This window comes from Bison bison, unplaced genomic scaffold, assembly GCF_000754665.1.
Source record: "Bison bison bison isolate TAMUID 2011002044 unplaced genomic scaffold, Bison_UMD1.0 scf7180017864180, whole genome shotgun sequence".
NCBI lineage: Eukaryota > Metazoa > Chordata > Mammalia > Artiodactyla > Bovidae > Bison > Bison bison.
The window spans coordinates 1,819,590-1,829,628 of NW_011494752.1; the positions used below are offsets into that span (position 1 = coordinate 1,819,590).

General features: G+C 42.6%; 2 protein-coding genes across 2 annotated transcripts in view; one reads left to right on the plus strand and one right to left on the minus strand.

Annotated features, from left to right (window-relative positions):
- Window positions 1-6,174, plus strand: part of LOC104990805 (keratin-associated protein 9-7-like) — a 6,535-nt gene extending 361 nt beyond the window's left edge. The window contains exons 3-5 of the mRNA XM_010843123.1: window positions 1,928-1,932; window positions 5,731-5,888; window positions 6,024-6,174. Of these exons, the coding sequence (XP_010841425.1) occupies window positions 1,928-1,932; window positions 5,731-5,888; window positions 6,024-6,174 (314 nt within the window). The remainder of the gene's footprint in view (window positions 1-1,927; window positions 1,933-5,730; window positions 5,889-6,023) is intronic.
- LOC104990776 (keratin-associated protein 9-8-like) lies at window positions 1,964-2,815 on the minus strand. Its single transcript, XM_010843094.1, has 4 exons — window positions 2,769-2,815; window positions 2,613-2,711; window positions 2,418-2,474; window positions 1,964-2,333 (listed from the first exon to the last, which is right to left on the minus strand). Exons 1-4 carry the CDS (start codon window positions 2,813-2,815, stop codon window positions 1,964-1,966), a joined length of 573 nt encoding a protein of 190 aa, XP_010841396.1.
- Window positions 6,175-10,039: the final 3,865 nt, after the last annotated feature.

Below are 10,039 nucleotides of genomic sequence, written 5' to 3' on the forward strand. Positions count from 1 at the left end.
TCTTTGCAATCCCATGGACTGCAGCACACCAGGCTTCCCTGTCCATCACCAACTGCTGGAGCTTACTCAAACTCATGTCCATTGAGTCGGTGATGCCATCCAACCATCTCATCCTCTGTCGTCCCCTTCTCCTGCCTTCAATCTTTCCCAGCTTCAGGGTCTTTTCAAATGAGTCAGTTCTTCACATCAGGTGGCCAAAGTATTGGAGTTTCAGCTTCAGCATCAGTCCTTTCAATGAATAGTCAGGACTGATTTCCTTTAGGATGGATTGGTTGGATCTCCTTGCAGTCCAAGGGACTCTCAAGAGTCTTCTCCAACACCACAGTTCAAAAGCATCAATTCTTCGGTGCTCAGCTTTCTTTATAGCTCAACTCTCATATCCATCCATAACTACTGGAAAAACCATAGCTTAGACTAGATGGACCTTTGTAGGCAAAGTATTTCTCTGCTTTTTAATAGGCTGTCTAGGTTGGTCATAACTTTTCTTTCAAGGAGCAAGCATCTTTTAATTTTATGGCTGCTGTCACCATCTGCAGTAAGTTTGGAGCCCCCCAAAATAGTCTCTCAATGTTTCCATGGTTTCCGCATCTATATGCCATGAAGCGATGGGACCAGATGCCATGACCTTAGTTTTCTGAATGTTGAGTTTTAAGCCAAGAGTATTAAGCCTCTTTCAGTTTCATCCAGACATGGCCGACCCATGGAAAATTAGAATGGACTTGTAGATATGCAGTAAAGAACCAACTTAAAGATGACAAAACACGAGATTGATATGTTGTTTCTGAATATGGTACATACTTTGACCTAATGGCCACTCTGTGGTTCCCATATCGGTAGTACCATGTATATCCACAAAGGTAGTATACATGGTTTCAGAAAGTGAAGTAGCAGTGAAGCCTCTCACTTTAACTCAGGGTGACATATATGGGAATCTGTTCTTTCCCTCCCCATGGATCTACACTCCCCTGGATTGAAGGTTTTAATACTATAAAAGTCACATATTTTAGGGAATATATTCTATGTTTAAACTATCACCTGGTCATTTTGGACTCCTCATCTAGATAGACCAGTGGGCAGAGAGGGGAGTTACTAGTTGCTGAGGGATAATTATCATAAAAAGATGGAGGCAGGGAGAAATAGTCTGAACATAATTTCCTTGGAGTATCTCATGGTGTGTCCAGGCCCAGCAATAGATAACCACATGAACAATGACAGCAACTATAGCTTGCCAAGGACATAGTCACTGAGGTTCAAACATCTATTACTACTTCCTTGGGATGTCAATGTAAGTGCCCTTGAGCAGGAACAGAAGACTTCATCCTGGATGAGTCTGTTTATTATTAGGTAAATCACACTACACAATGAAATGGGTTTTTAATACCGAGATAATAATTAGGAAGGGGGTAATATGATGCTCATATTGGATAAGACATATAATATATAAATTTCTATATGAGGAATGTGGTGCAATAAATCAAACACATACAGAAGAATTGTGGTACACCATTTATTGAGAAACATACAGGTAAAACTCAAAGTGATCGTAAAAGGAGAAAGCATGATACAAGAACTATGAGGATAGCAAAAGAGAAAATATGATTATAAAGATTATGATAGGCTGTAGAAACCTATAGAAACATTCTGAGGGCTTGTTTTGTTAAGTTACTCAGAAGAACTAGATGGTCAATCCTATTTTCAGAGTTAAAACCAAGACATGCTTCCTTATCACAGATGCAGGAATTGGCACATGGTCCTCCTACACCAGAGGAAGACAATTGGAGGAAGCCCCCTGCACTCTGTCAAGCTAATTCACAATCTCTTAAGCAAGGAGACGAGTAACTGAAATTCTGGTAGAGCATGTCAGTTGTCAGCAAAGTCTAGGAAGTGATTTTGTTTTGTCCCCAGGTAGCAAGTCAATTAATAGAAGGTGTTGTATAGGGACAGTGGATCCTTGGCAAGGTGATCAGCAGCAGGAAGGCTGGCAGCAGCTGGACACACAGCTGGGGCGGCAGCAGGTGGTCCTACAGCAGGTGGTCTGACAGCAGACAGGGCGGCTGCAAGGCTGGCAGCAGCTGGACACACAGCTGGGACGGCAGCAGGTGGTCCTGCAGCAGGTGGTCTGACAGCAGACAGGGCGGCTGCAAGGCTGGCAGCAGCTGGATCCACAGCTCTGGTCTTGGCACCCAGGCAGGCAGAGGCACGTGGGGTGGTAGCAGGTTCTGTGGCAGTACACAGGTGCACAGGAGGCTGGCTGGCAGCAAGGCTGACAGCAGTTAGAACCACCGCAGGTTTGTCCAGCGCTGCTGGATGCACAGCAGGTGGGCTGACAGCAGCTGGTCACACAAGTAGGCTTGCAGCAGGTGGTTTCAGTGATTTGACAGCAAGTTTGGGGGCAGGAGGGCTGGCAGCAGCTGGACTCACAGCAGGTGGGCTGGCAGCAGGTGGTCACACAAATAGGCTTGAGGCAGGTGGTCCTGCAGCAGGTGGTCTGACAGCGGACAGGGAGGCAGCAAGGCTGGCAGCAGCTGGACCCACCACAGTTGTGCTGACAGCAGGTGGTCACACAGGTAGGTTTGCGGCAGGTGGTCCTACAGCAGGTGTTTTCACTAGACTGATAGCAAGTTGGGCGACAGCAAGGCCGACAGCAGCTGGACTCACAGCAGGTGGGCTGGCAGCAGCTGCTCACACAAGTAGGCTTGAGGCAGGTGGTCCTGCAGCAGGTGGTCTGACAGCAGACAGGAGGGCAGCAAGGCTGGCAGCAGCTGGGCTCACAGCAGGTGGGCTGGCAGCACGGGGAGCAGCAGGAGTGAGTCATTTTGTCAGTGGTGGAGTGTGGACTCTTGTTCAGAAGTGAATTTCTCAGATTCTGATGACTACTTCTGTTCTGGGGCTTTTTATACACTGGACCCTCAAAGTTGGGACCAATAAGCAAGACTTTCCTTGTTATGTGTGTTGTTTTTGTAGTCAATGGGAAATTATCCAAGAGGAAACGATTTCTTTAGTGTTTTGAGGCCTCTGTAAATTAGTGTTTGATCTTCTCTTTAATTAGGACTAGTACTTAAGAACCTTTTCCAGAAGTGAAAAAGAATAAGGAATCATCCCAGCAGCATCTCTGGTCATGTGACATCATCAGGTCATGGGATAGTTCTTCCTGCCTTGGCCAGGGTCAGAACAGTCACCTTTTCTGTGTGCCTTTGACTATGCTTAGGTTGAGACTTGCTGGATGCTGATGCATTCTGTGATGAATGAAGCCTGCTAAAGTCCAAGTCTGATCTCGGACAAAGTCTGAGATTCAAGACAATCACGTGTATCTATATACATGTCTTTCAAATCAGTAGTGACTGACCTAAAATATTTCCCAGCTTTATTAGGTACATTTAGGTAGAAGATGTTGGCACATTGTTCTTCACTAGCAATTCAGTACCAAAGCTGGAATAGAGGCAAAAGCTGTACCCTGTTTTCAGACAACCTCAATTCATTAATGTCCCATAACTACTCTTAGCTGGATCAATCACCTCTGGTGAGACATCACAACTTGCACATACTTTCTTTTATAATTTGTGACAAATAGGTAGATAGGATGATACAGTTATAGATTTATATATTTCCATAAATGTAAAATGTGTCAGCCATAATTTCTTAGAGTTTTTCTGCCCTCTCTTTTAGGTACATATGTAAGAGTGTAATTGCCATGTCATAGGGAAAGCATATCATCAACAGCGGTAGAAACAATGAAAGTGTTTCAGTATTTCACTGCAGTAGTGTCATGTACTCTCCTGATATGAGACTTCTGAACTCTACTGGTATGTATCTATCCTTGTTTGTGTGTTTTAAATTGAGCTTTAGTTGACATGGCGTTATATTGTTTATAGGTGTTCAACACAATAATTTGATATTTGTAGATGCTGCAAAGTTATCACTGCAGTAAGTCTAGTTAATGTTAACATCTGTCACAACTGATAGTTACAAAGTCTTTTTTCTTGCATGAGAGCTTTTAAAATCCACTTTTCTAGCAACTTTCAAAGGTTTCAGTATTATTAACTATGGTCATTATGCTGTACGTTACATTCCCCAGGCATTTATTTTATAACTGGAAGCCTCTACCTTGTGATCCCGTTTACCTATTTCACCCACCCCACCTCGCACCTCTGGCTACCATTGATCTGTTCTGTCTATGAGCTCAGTTTTAGAAAAAAATTTTTTAAGATTCCATATATAAGTGAGATCACCTGGTATTTGTCTCTCTCTAACTTTTTTCATTTAGCTTAATGTCCTCAAGGTCCATTCACATTGTCATAAATGGGAAGATATCCCTCAGGAATATCATTTTGAGTTTGAGGAGTCCAGTTTCATTGTTTTGCACATGGCTGCCCAGTTTCCCGCCACCATTTATTTAAAAGATTGCAATCCCCTTATTGCATTAATATATTCTTGGCTCCTTTGTAATAAATTAGTAGGCCATATAATGTGTGGACTCATTTCTGGCCTCTTCATTCTATTCCATTGATCTAGGTGCTGGTTTTTTCCAGTCCATACTGTTTTGTCTAATATAGCTTTGTACTACTGTTTGGAATCAAGGGAAATGATGCTTCCAGCTTTGTTCTTCTTTATCAATATTGCATTGGCTATTTTGTGGTTCCATACAAATTTTAATTTTTTTCCTTTTTTCTGCCATTGGAATTACATTATCATTTTATCCTTTCTACATGATCATTTTATCCTTTCTACTGCTGTTGACTATATGCTTTCCCATTACATGGCAATTATACTCTAACATATATATCTAAAAGAGAGAAAATGAGGCCTAAAACTTTAAGAAATTGTGGTTGAGATTCCACATTTGTCAGAATATGTAAATTTACAGATTGAAACATACCTTAGTTATTCTCCTATCTAACCTGCTTGTCACAAATTGTAGAAGAAAGTATATGCAAGTTGGGATGTCTCACCAGAGGTCATTAACCTAACTAGAAAATAGCAATGAAGCAGTAAGGAAGGGATGCTGTTTGAAAATAGGATTCAGCTTTGCCTCTCTTCCAGTTTTGGTGCTGATTTTCATTTGAAAAACAACGTGGCAACCATCCTCTACTCAGATGACCCTGATAAAACTGGGAAACATTTCAAACTAGTTGCCAAATATAGATATATGTAGATACATGTGGAAGTCTTAACGCTGACTTTGTCAGAGATCAGGCTTGAACTCAAGCAGGCTTCATTCATCACAGAATGCATCAACATCCCGACCCTTTCGAGGCACGTCTCAATCTAAGTAGAGCCAAAGGAACAAAGCTGAGAAAGGAGAGCTATTCTGACTTTCACAGAGCCAGCAGGAAGTACCCCATGACCAGATGATGTCACATGACCAGAAATGCTGCTGGTGATGATTCCTGACCTTTTCATTTCTAGGAAAGATTCTTAAGTACTAGATCCGATTAAGGAAAAGATCAAACACTAATTTACAGAGGTCTCTCTATAAAACACTAAGAAAGCAACTTCCTCCATGGCAATTACCCTAAACTACAACAATAACATAAATAACATCCAGGAAAGTCCTGCTTATTGGTCCCAACATTGGGGGTCCAGGATATAAAACCCCAGAACAGGAGGAGTCCTCAGAATCTGAGAAACTCAGCTCTGAGCCGGAGTCCACCCTCCACCACAGACACAATGACCCACTCGTGCTGCTCCCCGGGCTGTCAGCCCACCTGCTGCAGGACCACTTGCTGTGAGTCCAGCTGCTGCAAGCCCTGCTGCCCCCCAACTTGCTGTCAAACCACCTGCTGCAGGACCACCTGCTGCAAACCTACTTGTGTGACCACCTGCTGCCAGCCCAGCTGTTGCAGCAAACCCTGCTGTCAGCCCACCTGCTGTGAGTCCATCTGCTGCCAGCCCTCCTGCCCCCCAACTTGCTATCAAACTAGTGAAACCACCTGCTGTAGGACCACCTGCCGCAAGCCTACTTGTGTGACCAGCTGCTGTCAGCCCACCTGCTGTGTGCCCAGCAGCTGTGGACAAACCTTCAGTGGGTCTAGCTGTGGCCAGTCTTGCTGTCAGCCAGCTTGCTGTGCACCTGTGTACTGCCATAGAATCTGCTACCACCCCACGTGCTGCTGCCTGCCTGGGTGCCAAGACCAGAGCTGTGGATCCAGCTGCTGCCAGCCTTCCTGTTGCTGATCACTTCACCAAAGAACCCGTCTCCTAGCAACACTTTATAGCAACTGAGTTGCTACTTGGGGACAAAAAATTACTTCTTAGACTTTGCTGACAACTGCTATGCTCTACCAGAATTTGTTACCCATCTGCCTCTTTAAAAGCTTATAAATCAGCTTGATAGAGTGCAGAGGGTTTCCCCCAGTTGCCTTTCTCTGGTGTAGGAGGATCATGTGCCAGGCATCTTTGATAAGGAATTATGTCTTGGTTTTGACTCTGAAAATAGGACTGACCATGTTGTACTTCTAAGTAACATAGGAAAACAAATCCTCATAATGTTTCTATAGGTTTCTGCAGCTTATCATAATTAATATAATCCTATGTTTCTCTATCAATATCCCCATGACTCTTGTACCCTGCATTTTCCTTTTATGATACCTTTGAATTGTCTTCCTAGATGCAGTAGTCTTGCCTGTGTGTTTCTCAATAAATTCTTTGCCATAATCTTCCTATATTGTGTTTGATTTTTACATGGCATTCCTGATATAGAGATTTAAGTACATACTACATACTATATGCATTATCCATTATGAGTATCATGTTAGCTCTCAAAATCAATTATTAGCTCATTAAGTAAATTGTGTAGTATGCTTTAGCTAATAATGAACACACTCATCAAGGATAGAGTCTTCTGTTCCTGCGCACAGATATTTCCCTTTACATCCCAAGGAAATAGATGCTTGAACCTCAGTGACTAAGCTGTAGTTGTTTTCTTTGTTTATGTACTATTGCTGGGCATGGACACACCATAAGATATGCCAAAGAAATTATGTTCAGACTATTTCTCCCTACTCTCTACCTCTTCTTGATAACCATCCCTCAGCAGTTAGTAACTGTAAAAGAACACCTGTCCCCACACAACACCTTATGTTAACTGACTTGCTACTGAGGACAAAATAATAACTTCTTAGACTTTGCTGACAACTGGTATGCTCCACCAGAATTTGTTACAAATCTCTCTTAAAAAAAAAATTGTGAATCAGCCTGATGGAGTTCAAAGAGCTTCCCACTGGTCTACCTACATGAAGAATGCAAACTGATCAGATGATGAACACGACTGAGTGACTGAACTGAACTGAACTGATATTCCTTCAAAGAGATGTGACTTTCACAGTGTTAAAACCTTCAACCCAGGATGGGAAGCACAGATTCCCAAGAACGTTACCTTGAGTTAAGCTGGGAGGATTCACTCCTACATCAATTTCTGAAACCATGTGTACTATCTCTGTGGATATATTTGGTACTACCTACATAGGAACCAGGTAATGGTCTTTGGATCAAGATATACACCACATCCAGAAGACACTATATCAAAACCATGTGTTGTCACCTCTAAGTTGGTTCTTTGCTCCACATTTGCAAGACCGTTCCAATTTTCCATGGGGCCAGTCATCTCTATCATGTGATATATGGTAGAGCAAGTAGCTCTCATGTTTGTGTAGCTGTTGTTGATCTTGTTCTTCAAAAAGTGGGTCTCTTGGTCCAAATTGGTGCTATTCAGAATCCTATGACAGTAATACTCTAAGCCAACAGTACAGCTGATAGGGATGACAAATCCATGTTTAGAATATGCAATCCTAGAAAGAAGAACCTCTCTCTTTTCCTACTAGTCTGAGAGGATAACTTGCCTTTGTGCGGCATGGTTAATAAGTTATGATGCTACCCCATCGGTGCTCAACAACATTCTCTGCTTCTGACTAGCAGCACATACAGCAGGGGTAGCCATGGTGAGAGGGAGCCTATGCTATTGGGTTCACACAAATCCTCTATCACTGCCACCATGGATGCTTTGTTCATGCTATCTTGGGTAAATATTGATGCACCCAAAGACAGAGATGGGATGAGTTATTCCAAATTTGTAGTTGTCTAGTGCCTTCTCTCGGAGAAGGCGATGGCACCCCACTCCAGTACTCTTCCCTGGAAAATCCCATGGACAGAGGAGCCTGGTAGGCTGCAGTCCATGGGGGTCGCTAGGAGTCGGATACGACTGAGCGACTTCACTTTCACTTTTCACTTTCATGCATTGGAGAAGGAAATGGCAACCCACTCCAGTGTTCTTGCCTGGAGAATCCCAGGGACGGGGGAGCCTGGTGGGCTGCCATCTCTGGGGTTGCACAGAGTTGGACACGACTGAAGCGACTTAGCAGCAGCAGCAGTGCCTTCTCTATCATGAACACTCTGAAGATCATTGATGTGGGACACAAGTGGGAAACACTTTCTGTCCTCAAGCCATCTTTATGTAAATAATTATTCTCCAAATCTCCTTATGTTGCAGTCTTGCTTCTCCCAAGCTCAATCCAGTCAGGCCTTTCACCACTTGCAAACAGCCAACAAACATCATTGTGAGGCTACTTTTCCTCAAAATAAATATGTCATGCCCATGTGTACTGTTGATTGTTTACTGTAAATATTTTCTCTTTCCATTGCCTTTGAAGAGCAAAAGTGTTATCTGTGGTACTCAAAATTCTCCACCTGGCATAAAAACTTCTGTGGGGCTATGGACTGGTGAAACTTGAGGTATTGAATGTTTATATATTATGATCAATTGGATTTTTCAAGAATCAAATGCAATTATTATCTGTGTATTCTTTAGTCATTGAGGACAGTGCAAAACTCTACTGTTCTCCTTGGATGTGGTACAAGTTCTCATACCTTCCAATACCTTGACTTTGTTGCTGTTCAGTCTCTCTGCTGTATCCAATTCTTTGCAACCCCAAGGACTGCAGCACATGAGGCTTCCCTGTCCTTCACCATATCCTGGAGCTTCCTCAAACTCATGTCCATTGAGCTGGTGATGCCATCCAACCATCTCATCCTCTGTCATCCCCTCTCACTCCTGCCTTCTATCTTTCCCAGCATCAGGGTATTTTCCAATGAGTCAGGTCTTTGCATCAGGTAGCAAAAATATTGGAGCTTCAGCTTCAGCATCAGTTCTTCCAATGAAAATTCAGGGTTAATTTTCTTTAGGATTGACTGGCTTTATCTCCTTGCAGTCCAAGGGATTCTCAACACCACAGTTTGAAAGCATCGATTCTTTGGCACTCAGCCTTCTTTATGGTCCAACTCTCACATTGATACATGACTATGGGAAAAACCATAGCTTTGACTATAGGGAACTTTGTGAGCAAGGTAATGTCTCTGGTTCTTAATATGCTATCTGGGTTGGTCATAGCTTTTCTTCCAAGGAGCAAGCATCTTTCAATTTTATGGCTGCAGTCACCATGTGCAGTGATTTTGGAGCCCAAGAAAATAAAATCGGTCACTGTTTTCATTGTTTCCCCATCTGTATGCCGTTAGTGGTGGGACTGGATGCAATGATCTTAGTTTTTTGAATGTTGAGTTTTAAGCCATATTTTCACTCTCTTCTTTCACCTTCATCAAGAAGCTCGTTAGTTCCTCTTTGCTTTCTGCCACAAGGGTGGTGTCATCTACATATCTGAGGTTATTGATATGTCTCCTGGTAATCTTGATTCCAGCTTGTGCTTCATCCAGCCTGGCATTTCACATGATGTACTCTGCATATAAGTTAAATAAACATGGTGACAATATACAGCCTTGACGCACTCCTTTACCAATTTTGAACCAGTCTGTTGTTCCATGTTCAATTCTACTTGTTGCTTCTTGACCTGCATACAGGTTGCTCAGGAGACAGATAAGGTGGTCTGGTATTCCTATCTGTTGAAGACTTGGAAGTTTATAATTAGCAAATTTGAAGCTAATTTGTGTTCAGTCAGGCAAAACCAATACAATATTGTAATTAGCCTCCAATTAAAATAAATAAATTTATATTTAAAAAAATGAATTCAGTAGTTACAGCAAAAAAAAAAAA